At 48.5% G+C, this 21,872-nt stretch overlaps 1 protein-coding gene across 3 annotated transcripts in view; it reads left to right on the top strand.

Annotated features, from left to right (window-relative positions):
• Positions 1 to 21,872, top strand: part of TBC1D22A (TBC1 domain family member 22A) — a 408,925-nt gene that overhangs the window by 117,204 nt on the left and 269,849 nt on the right. For all 3 annotated transcript variants that reach the window (XM_025398760.1, XM_025398761.1, XM_025398762.1), the window contains 3 exons: positions 639 to 709; positions 13,603 to 13,731; positions 17,528 to 17,590. In XM_025398760.1, coding sequence (XP_025254545.1) covers positions 639 to 709; positions 13,603 to 13,731; positions 17,528 to 17,590 — 263 coding nt within the window. The remainder of the gene's footprint in view (positions 1 to 638; positions 710 to 13,602; positions 13,732 to 17,527; positions 17,591 to 21,872) is intronic.

The raw sequence follows: 21,872 nt of genomic DNA, 5'->3' as shown, positions 1-21,872 counted from the left end.
GAGAGAGAGAAGGGAGAGAGAGAAGGAGGTGGGAGAGAGAGAGAAGGAGGTGGGAGGGAGAGAGAGGAGGAGGTGGGAGGGAGGGAGAGAGGAGGAGGTGGGAGGGAGAGAGAGAGAGAAGGAGGTGGGAGGGAGAGAGAGAGAGAGAAGGAGGTGGAAGGGAGAGAGAGAGAGAAGGAGGTGGGAGGGAGAGAGAGAGGAGGTGGGAGGGAGAGAGAGAAGGAGGTGGGAGGGAGAGAGAGAGAGAGAGAGAAGGAGGTGGGAGGCAGAGGGAGAGAGAGGAGGAGGTGGGAGTGAAGGAGGCTGGTGTTCTCTGGACTTCCCTGGTTGAAGGAGGGAAGGGGTCACGGGGCCTCACCTGTCCCAGGGTAGCTGCAGGGGCACTGGGGATGCCTTTTGCAGACATGTACTCGGATTCTGTTGTAAACAGGTGACCGGTAGCTTGGTTTGAGTAGAATGGTCACTTACCTTCTCTGAGATACTGAAATCAATTGGTATCTGAAATGTTGATCATTTAGTTTAATTTGTTCACGGGGCTCATTGCCTCCTAATAAAACAGGTGGAATGTGTTAAAGCACTGGGGAGGTTTGCTAACTTTTGTGAATCTTATTTCTCCTTGTCTCTTTTTTCATCAACAGAGGAATTACGGAAGTTGAGCTGGTCCGGAATCCCTAAGCCAGTGCGTCCAATGACGTGGAAGCTCCTCTCAGTAAGTCCCACCGCGCCGCCCATCAGCGCCTCCTTCCTGTGCGCAGGGACTGCGGGCGTCTGGCCTGAGTAGGGCCTGACAGCCACTGCCCACGGGTTTGCCCTGGCTTTGTTGCAGTGATAAAGGCCTTTGCTATGGCTAAACTGACATTTTCCATTCTTTGCTTAATTTTAAGCTTGGTTTGACAGCACTGGCAGAAAACAAGGATAGATCATAATTACGACAATGGTGTTTTTTCCCCTCAGATTTTATTAATAGAAAATCTTTATATGTTCCAGCCTGTGATATAGAAAGGTTTCAGCATAGATGGTTATTTCAACTCTGAGGAGTTGAAACAGGGAAATACGTTTTAAATTTGTTTGAGATATGCTGAAAACAAGGACATATGTTTTACCAAGTTTTTTTTGTAAGTATTAGTAGTGTTGTTAGGAAAAGAAAAAAGTGGATGAGAGAAGCGGTTTGTGTTTCTTGGGTGGAGTGTGGAGTTCCGGCTGCCTCAGCTCTAGCGCTGAGCTGCCTGTCTGGAAGCGCTTTGGGAAAGGTTGGGGTAGGCGGTGGTGACCATCAGCACGCCCTCGTACTCTTAGCTCAGGCTTACCATTGCAAGTGAGTTTGGCCCTGCCGACCATTTCAGAATTGGTTATAGACAGTTTTCTTCTCTTTTCCTTTTTCATTATTTTTGGAGCTAAGTCAATAGTGTGCTCTAAGTGTTTACTCTAAATTGGGTCTGACTTTTAGTATTTAAAAGACTCTTCCTGGCTAATGAGTCTTAATAAATTTACAGCTTAGTACCTCATAATCCTAAATGCAGATGCAGCTCTGAACAGTGAATATTTATTAATTAAATATTCCTTGCAATTAAAATTAGACTTGCTGCGATTGCTTACATTTTGGTTTTGTGCTTTTATATTTTAACCTAGTTTTCCAGTTTATATCCAGTTTTCTAAATGTCCCCTCCGATAGGTTGCAAACTTCTCAGGTTAGTTTGTAGGAAGTTTTGATGAAAATACCGAACTGCAGTTTTCTGTTTGTTAAGGATGTGCCGTGTCTAGGTGGAAAGTCTCACGTGAGTTATTTTATACTGTTCTTTCTCTTCTAGTTCTCAGCCTCCGCGGGTTATGGTTCCACTTCCCTAATGTGTGTAGCATAGGGGCTGTTGTGGAAATGGACACTCTGGTTTCAGGGGACAGAGGAGCAGAGAGGGAGGTGACAGACAGCCCCACTTTGCTGGTTGTGGACAGGAGGGCAGGCGGGTGCAGGCGGAGTCTGAGCCAGGAATGCCGGTGAGGCAAGTGAGAGTGTGTGAACCCAGGAAATCTGAGACGGTCTCAGTTGGTTTAGAAAGTTTGTCTTGCCAAGGTTGAGGGTGCACTGGTGACACAGCCTCAGGAGGTCCTGGCGACATGTGCCTATGGTGGTCAGGGCACAACTTGGTTTTATACACTTAGGGAGACATGAGACATTGATCAAAACATGTAAAAAGTGGCGAGGGAGCTTCCAGGTCACCGATAGGTGATCCACGAATGGTTACATTCTTTTGAGTTTCTGATGAACCTGTCCAAAGGAAGCAAATCAGATGTGCATCTGTCTCAGTGAGCAGAGGAGTGACTTTGAATAGAATGGGAGGCAGGTTTGCCCTGAGCAGTTTCCAGCTTGAGTTTTTTAGTGATCTTGGGGGCCCAAGTATTTTCCTTTCATAAGAGAAAGCCTGAGCATTCTCAGGGCTTTGTCATATGAAAGGAAAGACACATGCAGTCCTTCAACCATTATTCCTTCCAGGGTCCTTTGCTTGGGAGATGGAGATGAATTAGACACTAGCCTGCCATTAGGAGGAGGTCGGGTGCTGCAGACCTGTGGTGGGACAGTGGTGGTGGAGGCCGGGACTACATACTGTAGGTTGGACAGGACACAAGTATGAACCAGGGGGTGGAGGAGTACCACAGCGTGGGGGCAGTTTAGTGCTGAGGGTCAGCTTCTGCTAGGAGGGGACTTCACACCTGGGATCTGCAAGGCCATGGCAGGTGGGGAAGGAGGGGAGGATGGGGAGTCTTGCAGTCACAAGGCACAGAGATGAACATGGTGGTTCTTGGCCCTCTCTGGGCTTGGATTGACAGATGAGTAGAAAATAAATGTTACGTCAGGGAGCAAAGCTTGTCCTTGCAAGTGTAGGATGCTAAGAAAGGGTTCATGAGGATGCCAGGTAAGTCTTCTTGGGGAAGGTGGCATCTTACGTGACATCTCAAAAGGGATGTTAGTGTTCTCTCTGCTAGTGGGAAGTGGGGAGGCTGTAAGAGCTGGGGCACACAGTCAGGGTGGGACAAGCAGGAACATAGGCTGGGGTAGAGGGGCCCAAGAGGAGGCCAGGTGACAGGCGCCCTACTGCCCTCCCTGTCGCCCCATTGCTTGGGTTTTATCCTGAAGGATTTAAGGGGGGAGTGGTGAGCCTGTGTTTCTGGAAGAGAAAAGCCTTGAAAGAGCCATTGGTTGGTTCATTCTTTCATCCATTCCACTAATCCATTGCATTCATCCATTCATTCATCCATTAGCATTTATTGAGCACTTTGTGTTTTAGGCACTGTGTCCGGTGCTGGGAAATAGCAGGCAGGGAAGAAGACCAAGTTGTCCCCCTGGGACCCGCAGAACAGACGGTAGATGGTCTGTCTTTTTCTCTTACCCTCTCCAGCCCCAAGAGACCTAGGCCACATGGAGACAGAGCCCGTTCTCTCAGGATCTTATTCCCGTGCTCCCAGTGCACTGCTGCCCTGTGTCTGTCCCTGGCTGAGCGCCTGCCCTGCATCAGACCGTGCATTCAGAGGTTCTTGCGGACAGGCGTGTGGGCAGGCAACTCCGGGACCCGGCTGTTCTTGCCCAGTGTCTGGCTTGGAGGAGCAGTGCTGGTTGTAAGGGGAGGCTGCTCCTGGCGGGCTCTTGGGAGGGGACTAGAGCTGGGACAGGAAGAACTGGGAAGCGACAGGGAAGGGAGTTGAGGGGCCAAAGGCTACAGGGGTGGGGTAAGAGGACTCTCGCAGCTAGAGTAGGGAGCAAGCGTTGGTTCTTTTTCCGGGAGCAAGTGCTCACTGTGCATTCGCCACGCTCCGTGCCCTGTGTTGGTGAGCACTGATGCCATCCAGCTTGTTGGTGAGCACTGATGCCATCCAGCTCCCCAGGCAGTCATGCTGCACCATGGCTCTGGGCCTTCTGTAAGAGTAGAGATTTGGGGAGCACAGTGCACAATGCCAGTCACCCATCCCCGAGTCAGCACATGTTGCTCACACATCTGCCCTCAGCCAGGCCCTCTGCAGGTGCTGGGGTTACAAGAACATCTGGGACAATGGTGGGGACTGGGAACTCAGCAGGGAAGGGGTCTCCCCAATCAAGGATGCCTCTGTATCATTCCCTGAATACCCTGGCTTCCAGTTCAACTGTCCTGGGAGCTTTTCCCGATCCTTGTGTCCGGGCCCATGAAACAAATTGGAATCTCTAGGGTGGACTCAGGCGCCAGGCTGTTGACTGACTCCGGCATGCTGTGAACCACGCAGTCCAGAGAGTGCCACCCTGCGGCTAGGCGGGGGATGGGAGGCGAGGGTGCGGGAGGTTCAGGCCTGCCCTCTTCACCTGTGGGTTTCCATTCTGGTCACATGTTAGTATCACCTGGGGAGCTCAGGAAATCCTGTTACCTGGGTTCTTGGGGGTTCTCATGGGTGCCCAGGGTTGGAGACGGCTGCTCTAGGACACTCAGGCTCCAGTGGGACAGGGTGGGGTATACATGAGCCACCTGGGAAGCAGGTCATTGAAAGTCATGCGCTATGCCTGCCACTGCAGGCAGCACACACCTGGGCTGAGGAACCTGGGCAGGAGAACCCGCCTGGGGCGTTGGAGGCCCGCGTGGGAGGAGAGAGGCTGAGTGAGACTGGCTGAGAGCCATGAGCATGTCGTCTGGGAGGGCTCGGGTGAGTAGGGTAAGATGGGAGGGGTTTATCCCAGTCCGAGAGTCCGTCCAGGATCCAGAGGTTAACAGTTACACCCAGAATTCAGAATTTATCATTTGTCCAGCTTAAAAAGGCAGATAACCAAAGCTGTGCTTGAATGGGAACCTATTTCAGGGTCTGGCACACTAATGACTCTTTTTCATTGTGTTTATGATTTGTAATTAACATGATTCTAGTAGCCTTATTTTTAATTGATGAGTGGGCAGTGCAACTTCAATGAAGAACGATGAGAAACATGACTTGTCTTTTATGAAAAACTAACATCTAGTCTAGAACATACCGTTCAGCCACAAGTAATACTACTTAATGTTTACATTTTATGCAAGCAGGGTAGTAACTTTTTAAAAATTACTGCTATCGAGAATCACATTTCTGGCTCTTTTTAAAATAAGTATTTCAGAAACATGGCACAAAAACTAATTAAACATTGAACATTTGCATTAGTGAGTCTAATGGTTAAAAATGATGAGTGAAGCTCCAGTATTATCTTTTCTTTCTGCAGTATATTGAGGTAGGTTTGCATATGAACACAGTGGGAGGGAACAATTTGATTTTGGTGTCACCAGGACAATTTAGATATAAGTATGTGCATGCATTGTTTTACATTTATGATTAGTGTTTGTATAGCATGCTAATACAGCAATTAAGTTTTCTGTAGTTCTGTCATTTAAAATTCATTGCATACTTGAATGTATTTCATTTGCATAATTTCTAGTCTTGCTTAATTATTGAAAGGCCTCAACTGGCATATGTGTGTTTTCCTGTAGGGATAGGAGTGTCAGGAGCTCACGTAGGGTTTTTATTGCCTGTGTTCCGATCATGACGTACTTGCCTTTTCGAACTTGTGTTTCAAGTTAAGTTTAAAATTTGGGGAGTGGGAAGTATTTCTGAGAGCCCTCTTTGTGGGAAGTATTTCTGAGAGCGCTTTTAGTGGCCACTGAATGCAGATGATGTCAGGCTGCCTACACCACGGCCTAGCTGACCACCCCTGGTGGCCCACCCTGCCCTGTGTTGAAGGCTGGGCCCCTTCCTGGCACGCAGGCCTCTCTCTCCTGGCTGCTGCACGCGGCTTCATTGGCCAGGCTGTTTCCGACCTTGCCCCGGGCCAACAGGCACACATTTCCCTGTGTCCTCCGTGCTCTGTCTCTCCCCACCTCTGTCTTCTCCACTATCAAAACCAAACCCAGAAGCGTGTGCTCATTCTTACTTGTCCCAAGTGAGCGCACGCGTCTTTCTCCCCGAGTGTCAGGGCTGTGGCCCCCTTTGGGTCTGACAGAATCGCTGCACGTTGTGATCACTCGTGCACTCAGCGAGGAAAGACTGAGGGTCCCTTCTGGGGCAAACAGCGTTCCAAGCCCTCGGACGAACATTCCGCCCTTGTGGACCTCACATTTTGGTGGGAGAAGACAAACATTATACTGAGAAGTAGATTTGATGTGCTGTGGAAGGTGAGGAGTGCTTGGGGAAAGGCCTGGGATCAGCTTGGTGGGATGGTGAGGGCCGAGGAGGGGAAGGGGCTGTTGAAGTAGCTGGGTAGCGGTCAGGGTGGGCCACACTGAGGAGCTGACTTTGAGCGAGGACTTAGAGGAGCTTGGGAGGCAGCTATGCAGGTGCCTGGGGGTGCATTCCTATCTGGTTCATGCTTTGGAGATGGCTTACCCGTTTCCTCACTGTGTTTCCCATCGGGGAGTATTTCCTCACTGTGTTTCCCATCGGGGAGTAGTGCCCACCAGACACAGGTGATGAGGAGGGAGAACAGTAGGTAACAGGAAGCAGTACCGTGAGCTCCTCCTGCAACCGGGGAGGTGGAGACCGAGAGGGGGTGCTCTTGTGGAAAGGCGCTGCCGGCCCTGCACAGACTGAGAGCAGCGGACAGTGGCTGTCCTCGAAAGGGCAGCCAGTCAACAGCCTGGGCTCGGAGACCCCTGTGGTCTGTTGCAGCTCAGCTCTGCCATCATGGCCCAGAGCAGCCACAGGGAATCCGTATAAAGGAAGTCACACAGCTGTGTTCCCATAACACTTTATTTACAAAAGTCGGTGGGCAGGATTGGCTGGTGGTCAGTTCACTGACCCTGTTCTGGATGAAATTGGTCCCAGCAGAGGAATGGTACGTTCAGAGAGAGGCACTGAGGCAGGAGAGGTGTGGCATTTAAGGAATATTTAAGCAGCATAGTAAAAGCGGGAGGGGCCATGGTGAGTGATGAGTGTCGGCCTCTTGGTCAGAGAAGCAGGAAGGGCCAGGCCCGCAGGAACCGTCAGCCTAGGCAGGGCTTGGGCTTTTATGCTGAGCATGATTAGAAGCAATTGGAAGTTTTTCGGGGTGGTGGTGTTAAAATGATGGGATTTTCACAGGGTCTCTGTGGCCAGAGTGTAGAGAAAGGACTGTGGAGTCTGTGTCCACCCACTGATGGACAGTCCCCTATGAGCCTGGCTAGTCTTCAGCGTCTCGATATCCAGGGCTGAGCAGCGGGTGGGAGAGTGGCTGGGGCTCGGTGAATGAATGTTGTTGTGTGTGTATCTGTGAGCGGCTCTCAGCCTGCGGATTTGTCCCCAGGTCTTTGGAGACTTGGGATCACATGGCTCTCCTGAGCAGTGTGGGACCTCAGGTCAGGAGCTGGGGCTTGGCTTCAGTTTGCCTTTGTGTCCGTGTGACTCTGGGCATGTTAACCACATTTCCTGAGCCCGTCTCCTTGTCTGCAGATAGGGACAGTAACAGCCTTCTGTGATTAGTGGGATTAAAGCAGCACTGTGTGAAGCACGAAGCCTGGTGAGGACCCAGCCCTTCCTTAGTTCACCTACGGGTATGGCAATTTTGGGACAAAGAAAAAGAAGTAATCTTCTGTAATTGTTATTGCCAAGAGACAGACAGGCTTGAAATAACAATGAGGTGAAGACAGGTCTGGATGAAGCCCGTGACTCTGAGAGGGTTATCTGTGAAGCTGACTTTAACTTGAAGTAGAAGCTGGTTTCACTCAGGTCTGGCCGTCACCCCGGCCTTGTAATTTTATGCCTTCCCATCACTGGGGGCAGGGCTGGATACCCTACAGAAGGAGCTCTGTGTCTGGCAATCAGCCAGCACATCCCAGTGAAAGAGGGCTGATTCTGGAGGTGCTCAGGTCGGGGGGTCGTTAACCACCCGGAAGGCACTGCAGGACCATGCCCGGCACTTCCATGCATACTCGGGGCTGGTTATTCTTTTTGTCATTGTTAGAATTTTTTTGTTTTTGTTTTTGGAGTGGAGTCTCGCTCTGTCACCCAGGCTGGAGTGCAGTGGTGTAATCTCAGCTCACTGCACGCTCCGCCTCCCAGGTTCACGCGATTCTCCTGCCTCAGCCTCCCGAGGAGCTGGGATTACAAGCGCCCGCTGCCACGCCTGGCTAATTTTTTGTATTTTTATTAGAGATGGGGTTTCACCGTGTTAGCCAGGATGGTTTCGATCTCCTGACCTCGTGCCCGCCTTGGCCTCCCAAAGTGCTGGAATTACAGGCGTGAGCCACCACGCCTGGCCAGTCAGTGTTAGAATCATGCAAAGCAATACGCTCTTTGGAATACTACTGTTGCCTCATTTTATGGGAAAATAGATGCCAGGTGGGAATAATGGCCACACCTTTGCTCCATCACGAGGACTCTGAGTGTCTCCCTCTGGAGTGCATCTTGGCAGCTAGACTGTTCTGTGCCCCTCTCCAGAATACCGTAATTCACCGAGCGATTGTTTTCTGGAGAGAGTGTTCTCCCCTCAGGCACCTCCTCCCATTGGGTTGGGGATGCGTTTGACACGCGTGTAACCAGGCTGTTGGGTTGTGACCCACTGCCCTTTCTGCCAGGGCTACTTGGAAATCACGCATGATGAACCTTGAAGGTATCCGGTATTCCTCTGAGCTAAAAGTTCACTGTGGGAAGTTTACTTCAGGAAGTAATTGACATTATTAGCTGATGTATGTTTTAGAATACTGGACAATTAGAAATAATCAAAATACTCACAAACTGGGGAAAGGTGACATAGAGAAGTGCGTATGATGGAAGCCAGTGTCGCCTTCCAGATGGATGTTTTAGAACAGGGTGGGCAAATGTTTTCAGTTAAGGCCTAGATAGTAAATATTTGAGCCTGTGGACCGTGTGGTCTCTTGTAGCCACTCCACTCTGCTGTGATAGGGCAAAAGCAGCCACACACAGCACATACACAGATGGGCTGTGCCCTGTCCAGCAAAATTTTATTTACACAAATAGGTGATGGGCCTTAGTTTGCTGATTCCTGTTGTAGAACAGGACTTCATGACAGTGGGAATATGGTCATGATTTTAAAGGGAAAGGACCAGTCATAAAAGATTCATAAACTGGGCTACATTAAAGTTAGGAACTTCTCTTCATCAAAGACGTCATTAATAAGGTGAAAAGGCAAGTCACAGAAGGAGGCTGTTTACAGCAGGGCTCACATGTGTACTATCTAGATATGAACGCCTGTGAGTCAGAAAGGAGGAGGCAGATGGCCTCATAGGAGAGACTAATACATCTGTCCTCACACTTCACAGATGCAGACACCCAACGGCATCCCTTTGTCTCCTGGGAAATTCAGATGAAAACGAAATGGAGCTTGATAGCTACCACTGCAAAGCCATCTGAAAGGCTGATGCGAAAAGGTTCCAGTGTCAAGTGTTGGCAAGGATGTAGGACATTGGGAATTTGCATACACTTCTGACGGGAGTAGAATCGCTTTGAAAATCCTTTAGCAAAGTCTTTCAGAGGTATGGAAACCTAGCAGGCCCACTCCCAGGTATACACTTAACAGAAATGCATAGCATGTACCGTAAAAGGGAGCTTCAAGAAATTTTAAAGCAAAAACTGGAAACAGCACAAATGTGTGTTAACAGAATGGATTTCACACACGGCCGTGTTACGCAGCAGTGGAACTACTGTGACGCGTTATAACGTGAATGAGTTTTCAAGTGTAACGCTGAATGCAAACAACCAGACAGAAAAAATGCCACTTAGGAGGGGAGGAGGTAAGGGACGGTGACTGAGAGGCCTGCTAAGATGGTGATGGTCTGGCTTTTACCTGGGTGGTGTTGACAGGTGTGTTCAGTTTGTGATAATTCACACATGATTTTGGGGTATGCGTTTATATAAGAATGCTGTACTTCAGTAAGCATTTATTAAAAAGAAGTTTCAGTGGTGTGATCCTAATGTGTTAACACGAGTGTGCCTGAGTGTAATTTATAATGCAGAATAGAGGCCAGTGGAAACTTGAGAATGGAAGGAAGGCCAGTGCTCACACAGCTGAAGTCTGGCTTCATGCTCGAGGCCTGGACTCTCTGAGTCCTGCTCTCCTTCAGGTCAGCTTTTCCTGACGGACCTGCAGCTTGTGATTCTCCCCTCCCGTCAGAGGGTGGCCGCTGCAACTCCACACTTGCCACATTCACTTTTGTTCACAGCAGCAGCCAAGGAAAGCCCTGGCTTGGCTCCTATCCCCGTGTTGGGCCACCTCTCCACCCCCGAACTGTCAGTCATGGTGACTGGAGGATGGCTTAGCCGTGTAGCTTAGCCCGGTGGAGACCTCTCCTGAAGGAAGAGGCTCCTCATCCGGACCGCAAGGGTTGGGCAGAGGGAGATATGGCACCCAGAGCAGCTTCAGGGCTCTGTTCCAGCGAGGATGAGTAGTTGTTTGGTGACTACCACAGTGATGTCTACTACAGATGTGGAAGCACTTTCAAAGGCAGAAAACGCCATCCGGGATGTATTTGTTCATGCAGTCACTCGTTCATATGTGATTCACCCAGTGAAAGCTTGTGTGCCCGCCATCTGGTTGGCACCATGAGGGGCTGGTCCTGAGTGAACTTCCTCCTAGAGGCTGCTGGAGGGCTGGATGACCAGCCCTGCCTCGTGGGAAAAGTGACTACTGACCAGGAGCCTGGTCAGACCTCATGGGAGAAGTGACCACTGGAGACACTTGAGGGATGAGAAAGACGTGGCCAGGCACAGCAGTAAGACTGCCAGGAAAAAAAACAAGGAGAAAAACTTTTTCTTTTTTTTTTGAGACGGAGTCTTGCTCTGTCGCCCAGGCTGGAGTGCAGTGGCATGATCTCGGCTCACTGTAACTTCTCCCTCCCGGGTTCAAGTGATTCTCCTGCCACAGCCTCCTGAGTACCTGGGATTACAGGCACGCATCAGCACACCTGGCTAGTAGAGACTGGTTTTTAGTAGAGACGGATTTCTACTAAAAACTGGCTGGTTTTTGGTAGAGACGGATTTCACCATAATGGCCAGGCTGGTCTCGAACTCCTGACCTCGTGATCTGCCCGCCTCAGCCTCCCAAAGTGCTGGGATTACGGGCGTGAGCCACTGCATCTGGCCGAAAATCTTTTTTAGATAAGATACAAGAACACTAATTATAAAAGAAAAACTATCAACTGGACTTCATGAAACTTTAAGACCTTATCTGTTTGAGACATAAAAGCAAGCCATAGGCTAGGGAGAGGAATGACAGTACATATGAAGAAAAGAGAGATTTGTATCTAGAGTGTATACAGAGCTCATCGAGCTCAGTAATAAGTTGACACACAAGCTGGGTAAAAGCTGGGCCAAAGATTTGAACAGATACTTCGCTAAAGAAGAGATGCGATGGCTCCATGAAGTCTCTCTTCTTTATCATTAATCATGATGGAAACGAAATTAAAACCACACCCAAAAGCATGGCTGATAGTTGGATTCACAATACCAGGTGTTGGGAAGGCTATGTAGCATCTGGAATTCTCATACATTGCTGGTGAGAATGTAAAGGAGAGTAATTTCTTTGGAAAAAGAGCTCACAGTTTCTTAGAAAACTAAGCATATCCCAGTGTTATGGCTCAGTAACTCGACTCCTAGGTATTTAACCATGAAAACCCAAAGCGTATGCCCACGAAAATCCTGTGCAGGAATATAACCAACCCCCAACTGGAAACAACCCAAATGCTCATTGACAGGTGAATCTTTAACAAACTGGCGGATCAATTCAAGGGATGCAGCTAGAAAAAGGAAATCACAGCTGATTCATGTAACTTGGATCCGTCTCGGAAGGCGCTGTGCTGCCGAGTGAAGGAAAAGCTCACACAAAGCGCAGGTCCTGAGTGACTGCATTTCTGGGGAGTCCTAGGGCAGCGTCAGCCATGCACAGTGAGGAGGTGAGCGCCTCGCCGGCCAGGGTTGGGATGGATTGCAGAGGGTACTGGGAAGTCTATGGGGGCAGGGGGATGGAAGTGTGTATCTTCCTTGGAGGAGTAGTTACATAGCTGGAAGCCCTTGTCAAAAGCCACCAAACTGATTGCTTAAAATGGGCGCATCTTATTTTATAAATTAGAATTGGCCATTTATATCTGGGGGTTCTGCATCTGCAGATTCAACCAATTGTGCGTCGAAAATACTTGGAAAAAAAAGGCCGGGCGTGGTGGCTCACGCCTGTAATCCCGGCACTTTGGGAGGCCGAGGCGGGTGAAGAACGAGGTCAAGAGATCGAGACCATCCTGGACAACATGATGAAACCCTGTCTCTACTAAAAATACAAAAATTAGCTGGGCATGGTGGTGGGTGCCTGTAATCCCAGCTACTCGGGAGGCTGAGGCAGGAGAATCACTTGAACCTGGGGGGCGGACGTTGTGGGGAACCAAGATCATGCCACTGCACTCCAGCCTGGTGACAGAGCAAGACTGTCTCAAAAAATAAAAAAAAAAGTAACAGTGCAACAAAAGATAATATAAATAAAAAACAACAGTATTATAACAATTACTTATGTAGCATTTACCTTGTGTCAGGTGTCATAAGTCATCTAGAGATTATTTATTCAGGCAGATGTGCATAGGTTACACGCAAATACTGCAGCATTTTATATAAGGGTCTTGCATAGCTAAGAATTTTGGTATTCTTGGCCGGGCGCGGTGGCTCAAGCCTGTAATCCCAGCACTTTGGGAGGCCAAGACGGGCGGATCACGAGGTCAGGAGATCGAGACCGTCCTGGCTAACCCGGTGAAACCCCGTCTCTACTAAAACAATACAAAAAACTAGCCGGGTGAGGTGGCGGGCACCTGTAGTCCCAGCTCCTCAGGAGGCTGAGGCAGGAGAATGGTGTAAACCCGGGAGGCAGAGCTTGCAGTGAGCTGAGATCCGGCCACTGCACTCCAGCCTGGGTGACAGAGCGACACTCTGTCTCAAAAAAAAAAAGAATTTTGGTATTCCAAAATTCCCATACTTAGGGACAACTATATATTGTCAATAATGTCAAGTTAAAAAGTAGAAATAAGGCAACAGAAAACATGAAATCCCAGGCAGTCTGGCCCAGGAATCAGGCTCTTCATGACCTCCTTGTGCTGCCCGGCCCTTTCTGACTTCAGGTCCCCTTTACGTACTGGTGCTGCGGCTGCCACAGGCCCATGAGTCTTTGAAGATGGCACATTTGCATAAGTGACAGTACATACACACGTATGTGTATATGTGCATGCATGTATACATGTATATGTGTGTGTGCATGGTTGCTGTTAGACTGTTCAGACTTTGGAATCCTTTCTGGTGTATGAGACCTCTAGAGAAGGGCTTGTTTAATCTTGCAGCCCTGCTGTAGAAGAACCTTGGGCCCACCTGCTGCAGAGCCTGTGGGACTCTTGTCTGGCTGAGTGGAGAGGGCCTGCACCGGGAGGCTGGGGACGCAGGCCCGGGCCGCTTCCTCAGTGCTGTCAGGAGTGGCGCTTGTGTTGTGTGGAGCTGGCTGAACTTCGCTGTGTGTGTTTCATTTTTCCCAATTTGTGCTCCTCTCTGTGTCAGATTTCAGAATGCCAAGCTCAGGTAGGATGCAAGCCTTTTTATTTCTCACTTCTAACAGGGACTCCATGCATTAGCTATAACCACGTATATTTTTTGTTTTTTTTATTTCTCACCCAGGGTTACCTTCCTGCCAACGTAGACCGGAGACCAGCCACTCTCCAGAGAAAACAAAAAGAATATTTTGCATTTATTGAGCACTATTACGATTCTAGGAACGACGAAGTTCACCAGGACACATACAGGCAGGTGGGGATCCTTTCTCTTTTTCGTATGTTGCCTGAAGTACTTTGTTTGGTGTGATTTATGGGAGGAAATGTTTTATGAAAACCGTGTGGAGTTGGTCAGAGTTAAAGATGCAGGTCCCTGATTAGCTCTCAGAGTTTTATTTTCTAATAAGTACATTTTAAAACAAATAATGGCAGATTTCCTCTGATAGTACTATCTTGCTTGTCTTCAGTTCCCTCTACAAGAGGAGAGTATTTTAAATTGAGGTTACAAAATAAATGCCTGGGATTCCTGAGACCAGCCTTGGTGTGATGGTGGGAGTTTGTATCACAGTGAGCTGCTGTCTGGTGATCAAAGGTCATTCCTAAAGGCCCAGCCCAGGCATTTAGCTGGATGGCATGGGGACAGAGAGGTTGCTTGGGACTTCACTGGCCCTGGGCTCTTTGGTCCAGTTAGGGATGTGATACCAGCCCAGGAAAGGAGTGTTCATCAGCTTCGTTTTGCAGGGGACACACTTCAGACCATAGCGGAAGGTGTAGCCAAGTTACCATTTTGCGATTTAGTTTAATATAAAGTGTGTCTAATGATCGTTTCTTAAATAGTCAGTTGACAGATGATGTACGTACTGGGAAAATACTTAAAATTGATTTATGATTCACACTACACTCAGAATTTGCTGTTAGAATAGGTCTTTGAGGACTTTATAGTTCTCACTCTCTTTGTAATATGTGAAAGGTCAAAATGGTAGCTCTTAATTGGCATCATTGGCTTAGCTATCTGAAATCAGCTTGTGGGTTTCCTGATGCATGGCAGGAATGTTTCCCTCTGCAAACCCTGCTTCTAGGTGAAGGAGCTTTGCCATGTTTTCTCTCTCAGACGTGGGATAGCTACAGTTCTTTTTTTTTTTTTTTTTTTTTTTTTGAGACGGAGTCTCGCTCTGTCGCCCAGGCTGGAGTGCAGTGGCCGGATCTCAGCTCACTGCAAGCTCCGCCTCCCAGGTTCACGCCATTCTCCTGCCTCAGCCTCCCGAGTAGCTGGGACTACAGGTGCCCGCCACCTCGCCTGGCTAGTTTTTTGTATTTTTTAGTAGAGATGGGGTTTCACCGTGTTAGCCAGGATGGTCTCGATCTCCTGACCTCGTGATCCGCCCATCTCGGCCTCCCAAAGTGCTGGGATTACAGGCTTGAGCCACCGCGCCCGGCCTGCTACAGTTCTTTGGTAGTTGGTTTTATCTGTAAAAAAAAAAAAAAGGCCAAATATACACCTTACCTCTGTTACGTAATAAAAGATTCTTCAAGTTAAATGCCTTCCTGGACGGCATCTTCCAAGATGGATGGGACACAGGGCTGCAGGAGGAAAAGTGACTTAGGAGTGAGGCTGTGGCAAAGCGGCCACCTCCATTTCCTTCCAGGCCGGAGCTGCCTGTGGCCCGTCTTGCCTTCTGTCCCACACCAGGGCCCCTGGGCCTCACTGGGCCGCCACCCAGTTACTCTGGGAAACGGATTTGATACACAGATTACTTTGGATTGGCTTAAGGAAATATTAGCTTACCTGGCCTCCTTTGCCACTCCACTGGTTTTAGGAAATTGATAAATTTGGCATTATTTTGAACCCGTTTTTTAATGCATTTTAATTTCAGAAAAGATTTCAAAAGGATGACACTAGCATCTATCTGCGAGTTTTACCAAGCAGAATTCTGTTATGAGTTTTTGAAGAGAAAGTTAATTACGAACAGGTTGCATACATCTTTATTTAGTTACTGTGATAGGTAATAAAAAGATTCCAGATTATTGTGAATTCCCAGACTATTTCTACATTAATACAGATGAGACATGCATCCGGCAACATGGTAGTTTTTCCTGTCTGCCTGATGCTTTGAGGCCTCTTGGAACTGTGCCTTCTACGTTCTCGCCATTACCATTTCAGGCAGAGCTGGGCCCAGTGGGGGTTTGGAGACCCTGGTTTCTCCTTTACATCCACTTAGGTGTTTGACCTGTGGGCTGAGCCCGACCGGTCGTCTGACCCGCAGTGGGCAGTGCCGCCCCTGCACACTGGTGGAGGCAGCAGGATGGGGGTGGTCTCGGCAGGGTCCCCACTCGCTTTCCATCCTTTCTTCATTTGATTTTTATGTGCTCACTCTTCTGCTGAAGATGTTATGTCAGAGCCACATGGAGTCAGAGTTAAACGTTCATCTGGTCTGTCTGTTCCTCCCTCAGTCAGCTCTCTTGTGGCCTTTTTCTGACTTGCCCAGTTCTGTGTATGATGGGAGGCCGGCAGGATGGAAGGAGGGATGCATAGAGCCCCACGTGCCCAGCCTTGTGGAGGACCGCCTGTCTAACGTTGGAGCCTCTCCTGACAGTGAGGATGATGGCAGGGGTCGGGTCTGGTGGGCGCCGCCTCGTCTGCTTAATAAATGTGTGACAGGTGCTCCTTTGTAAGGGGCGCTGTGCTGGCCCTGGTTGTGCAGAGGTGGCTCAGACCTGGTTCATGCCCTGCAGGAGCTTACGCTGTTCATGCTGGGACAGATGTGTGTCCACACAAGTGTAACTGTATGGGAGAGCAGTTAGGCCTCCAGGACACCCTGACAAGAGACCTGGGCCCTTGTTCCTGCTGGCACCTGGACTCCTGCATGGGGCCAGCTGCAGTCCTTTGGCCCTGCCTGTCTGGATAGAGTAGTGCTGCTTCTGCCTCCTCCTTCTCGTCCTCCTCCTCCTGCTCTTCCTCCCCTTCCTCCTCCTCCCCTTCCTCCTCCTCCCCTTCCTCCTCCTCCTGCTCTTCCTCCCCTTCCTCCTCCCCCTGCTTTTCCTCCCCTTCCTCCTCCTCCTCGGCAGCGCTGCTGCTGGTAGGCCTCCTTTGGCACGCATCACAGATGTGTGTGCATCTCAGCTTATTCCATTTGGCTGTTGACTCTCAGTCTTACTTGATGTTCACCAGTAACCTTTTGAGATACTTGGAGCAGGCATTTTGTAGACAAGGAAACTGAGGCCTGGCCACAGCGTGATAAGTGGCAGAGTGATGGTGTCCCAGCCTCCTGGGTGTTACAGTCCTCTGTGGAGATGTGCAAGGATGGGGTGAAATGAAACGCAATCGTAGCATCTCCCTTGGCATTAAAATTTGCCTGTTTCCCTCAGCCCATTGACGCCATTGTCCTGGATAAACGGGAGCGTGGGCTGGTGTGAGATGTTCCCGTGGGATGCTGGGAGCCAGCCTGTGATGCCAGCCCAAGCTCATAACACTCTCGTTTGGTTGCTTCTTGAAGCCACAAGTGTCCCCCTCTGCAGTGTTGGGGACTTTATTATGACTGTCATGTCAGATGGTGGCCAAGCAGGAACCAGCCGACACTAACAGAGGCTTTCAAATGCTTCCTTTGAAAAATGTTCTAGATTCCCCGAGGACTTCATAAAGTGGAGAAAAATGTGGCCTCTGTCCAAGAAGAAGCTGTCACAGCCGAAAACGTGTAAACTATTGATGTACTTGAATTGCTCTCTGTGTCAGAGGCTGAAAATCGATGTTTACTAATTGCTGTGGCTGATGTACTAAGCCGAGGCCTGCTCTGTTCCTAATCACGCCGCAGTGGCTGCTGGATGGGGTCAGTGTTAAGCAAGCCTGTTGCCTAGGACTGGGCAAGCTGTTCGGAAAGAATAGACTTTGGTGCCTCCTTCAGGGGAGAAGGCGGTAACAGAGAACAAGAATCCTCAAGGAGAGAGCAGGGTAGAGGCAGGGGAAGGACTTCCCTCAGTGTTGCTGTTGTCATCATAACGCTTGCAATGATGTTTGTTGTCACGTAACATAAATGTCTTTTCTCCTGCTTCTCCAGATCCACATAGACATCCCTCGCATGAGCCCTGAAGCGTTGATCCTGCAGCCCAAGGTGACGGAGGTAAGACGCTCTTGCCGTGAGGCAGTTCCCCTTGTTGGGAGTGGCTGATGCCCGCTGTGCTAACCAGACAGTGGGTGCAGCCGGAGGTGCTTGCCCAGAAGCAAGGTTGCTGTGGCGAACTGCCGGTGTGTCTGGCCCTTGTGGACACAGTTGCTGACAGGAATCTTATTTGTTCTTTCAGTGTTTTTACTGTATAATATTGACACACAGCAAGCAATGTATGTAATACACATGTGTGGATGTATGCACTCATGATCCACCACCAGACTGAGGAACCAGAACCCCCCAGTGCTGCCCAGTGACACTCAGGCCTGACCCAGAGCACTGAGGCTGCTTATGTATCCCCCACCCCCTGCAGCCCCCTTCCTGGATGACGCTTTCTTGCCTTTTACGTTTTCGATTCTTTGTGACTTTCATTCATGGGACAGTAGGAACACAATGTATTCATTTAATTTGGGTCTTTTGGAGCTGCATCACTCTTTGTGTAGTCTGGTCTCTGCCTCTTGCTTTTTTCCTTTATTTATTTAGAGACAGAGGCTTGCTCTGTCTCGCAGGCTGGAGTGCAGTGGTGTGATCTCAGCTCACTGCAGCCTCCACCTCCTGGGTTCAGGTGATTCTTCTGCCTCAGCCTCCCTGGGCTGGGATTACAGGCACCCACCACTGTACCTAACTAATTTTTGTATTTTCTGTAGAGATGGGGATTTGCTGTGTTGGCCAGGCTGGTCTCGAACTCCTGATCTCAAGTGCTCTGCCCTCCTTGGCCTCCCAAAATGCTGGGATTACAGGTGTGAGCGACGGCGCCCGGCCTCTCTCATTGTTTTCTAAGATTCAGCGAATCTGTTGCATCTATTTGTTATTTAAATATTCCACACTCTCCTTCGCCTTCTTCCTGTTGGACATTTGGGTTGTTTCTGATGTTTTGCTGTTAGGAAGGGTGTTATCTGGAGCCTTCATGTACGTTTATGCAGGTGCCCACAGGTAAGGTTTCTCTAAGGCGTTTACAAAGCAGTACAATTACTGCATCACTGGGTGTGGTGTGTGCCTGTTGTACCTTCAAGATAATGTCCACACACTTCCCAGACAACCTCTACCAATGCATCTCCCCTCTGCAGGGTGTGAGCGTTCCCTCCGCGCGCCGCGCTTCTTTGCCAGTTCTTCATGCCGCGGACTTCTTGTTTTTGTTGCTCTGGTGGATATTCCTACTGGAGTCCTCAGTTCGTTTCTCTGGTTGCTCTCAGAGTTAAGCAGCTCTGTATATTTACGGATGTCTTCTGTCTTCCCCCTTCTGCAAAATGTTCCTGCCTTTTGCCCATTTTTCTTTTGGTTTGTTGATTCACTCTTTCATGAGTTGTTGATCTTTACATGGGAAGAATTCTGATTCTTTGTCAGTTTGTATGTTGCAAAGATCTTCTGCCCCCTGCAGCTTTTCTCTTCCTTTTTTCCTGGTGGATCTTGATGATCAGAAGTTGTTAGCTTTAGTGTGATTGAACTTCACAGTCTCTTTTGGTGAGCAGTGGTTCACGCTTTATCCGAAGAACCTTTTTCTACACATGAAGGTGTCTGCCCAGATTTTCATCCAAAAGTTTTGCTTTTCATGCCTCCGTGTTCAGTTCATCTGCAGTTGATGGCTGTGTGATGGGAGGTAGGAAACTGTTTAATTTCCTCCTGAGACAGCGGCAGGCCCCATACTGTTGTTGGGTCCAGCTCGTCTCCCGTATTTGCGACGTCACTCCTGTTTTCTGTCACTACCACATTCATATAGATCTGTGTTGTGTGTTTTTTGTTTTTGGTCCCAGTATTTAGGGAGTCTTCTCTTCATATTGCACCTTGCAAGTAATTTAGCTTCATGAAGTCCTCCTACCTGGTGGGGGCGCACACTGCCCAGTAGTTTCCTCTTCACCGTGAATGGCCAGTCCCACCCCTTGCTCTTCTACACACGTCTCAGAGTCAGTTTGCCAAGGTCTTTCACTTGGTTTTTGTTTTTGAGGTCTGTTTGGTTTATGACTGGAATTGCATGGAATCTTTCTGTTGCATGGAAAGTTAGGGGTCAGAAAAGACAATTTTCAGTTTGGGAGAATGGATAGCGGATAGCTTTATGAAATTAAATATTTATTTTCGTGAACGTGCTCGTTCCTCTTTTAAAAGTCATTTTTAATGCTTTTCAGTGAAGCTTTTGAATTTTCCCCATGAAGGGCCTTGTACATGTGTTACCTACCAATGGAGGGTGTCCAGGTTCTTGATGCTTTGAATAAAGAATTGGACAAAATGCACAAACAAAGCAAGGAAAGAATGAAGCAACAAAAGCAGAGAGTTATTGAAAATGAAAGCACACTCCTCAGTCAGTAGTGGACCTGAGCAAGCAGCTCAAGGGCCTGGTAGCTGAATTTTCTGGGGTTTAAATACCTTCTAGAGGTTTCCCATTGGTTACTTGGTGTACACCCTATGTAAATGAAGTAGTGGCCCACGATCAGTCTGATTGGTTGCAGAAAGCGACCAATGAGAGGCTGAAGTGAAGTTATAAAACACCCTATGCAAACGTCTGATTGGTTGCAGAAAGTGACGAATCGGAGGCTGAAGTCACAAAGTTACACTTCTATGCAGATGAAGACTTGGCCTGGGACCAATCAGAGGTACTTTCAGTATTTCATCTGCCACGCAGAAAAAGGGTGGATTGTGAAGGGAGTAGCCTCTGGTCCTTTTGTTACCTGGGCACGGAAAGTTTTTTTTTTTTTTTTACTTCTAGGAAGCTAGTGTGAATTGGCCTTAGGTTACCTGCCTCCAGACCCTATTCTCCTGCCTCACATATTTTATTAGATTTATTCTTAGTTATCACATTTTTTCTTGTTATAGTAAATGTTATCTCTTTAAAGCTGAATTTTTTTATCGTTTGAAATATTTTGTTTTGCATGTTGATTGCTTCAGTAAATGCACTTTTAAACTTTGACATTTCTTGTCTGTGCAGTAAATCTGTTAAAAAAACAACTCAGGATTGTTAAAGCAAAAGTACTTATAGATTGTAGAATACAAAAAGAGAAAATTAGTGTCCAACGGAAGGAGCCATTATGAGACGCTTCTCTTTGATTGTCCTTTTTAGTAATTGTGCTTATCATACCTGGAAAATGAAATAATTTATTATAATCTCCTTTTTACTTATGATTTTAAAAATGGGAAATAGAGCCTGCCACAGGATCTTTGGTTTATTCTCATTTATTTTTTCCTGCCACTTGCCACATTCTTTGTGCGGCTGACCTCTCGGCCCCTTGGTCTCAGGGTGTGGACCCTGAGTCACTACTGCTAGTGGTAGCAATTGGCAATTGGTCCTCTTGTCTCTGACCCCCGTGGGCCTCGAGCTGTTGGTTTGGAAAGCTTCCCCTGTCAATTGAGAAAAAATGATGAGACAATTCTCGATCATTTTAGGAGGTTTGTTTGCCAAAGTTAAGGAAGCACGCCTGGGATTCAGGTCTATGTTTTCTCTGACGATGATTTTCAGGGCTCCAAATTTAAAGGGGACAGGGCCGGATATTGAGAAGTGCACAATTTTCATGTAAGAGGGAGATAGAGAAAAACAGTCATTCATGCCTTTGTCTGGCTCAGTGAATCTGCATTTTTTTTTTTTTTAAATGTAAAATGACATAGACAAATGGAGCAGAGGGAAGATGCAGGGAGTCTGCGTGTTACATAAGATAACCTAGACACAATGGGGCCGGGGAACAATCAGATATGCATTTGTGTCTGGTGGGCTGGGGGAGACTGCACCTGTAAACATAAGCTGTCCATTTACACTGCCATGGTGAAATGTTTGCAGAAGCACCTTAAAAGGTCTTGCAGCTCACTAGGAATTTCCTTGTGGGCAAAATATGGGGGAGGCGTGTAGCTTCATCTTGTAGCCTTCTTATTTTGGAACCAAAAGGGGAAGGGAGGTTTGCGTCGCCCAGTTCCCAGCTTGACTTTTCCCTTTGGCTCAATAAGTTTGGGATTTCAAGATTCAGTTTCCTTTCACGCCCTCGGCAGTGGGTCTTGCTCGGCTCCCACGTGCTCCCCCTGGGGGTGCTGATCCTCTCCAGGTCCCAGCTCAGCAAGGCTTGGCAGAGTGGATCAACTTGGAGGGTAGATGAGCTTCTGGGAGAGCCAGGCTCCTGCAGGCTGGCAGAGTGTGAAGAGGGGGTAACCTGAGCACAGCCTTGTGTGTGTGGGGAAATTGAATGATGCGCAAGGGGCTTTAGGAAAGTATTGAAATGTTTGTCTTGGCCGGGCGTGGTGGCTCACGCCTGTAATCCCAGCA

Source organism: Theropithecus gelada, chromosome 10, assembly GCF_003255815.1.
Source record: "Theropithecus gelada isolate Dixy chromosome 10, Tgel_1.0, whole genome shotgun sequence".
Lineage (NCBI taxonomy): Eukaryota > Metazoa > Chordata > Mammalia > Primates > Cercopithecidae > Theropithecus > Theropithecus gelada.
This window is presented reverse-complemented; position numbering and strand designations above follow the sequence as displayed.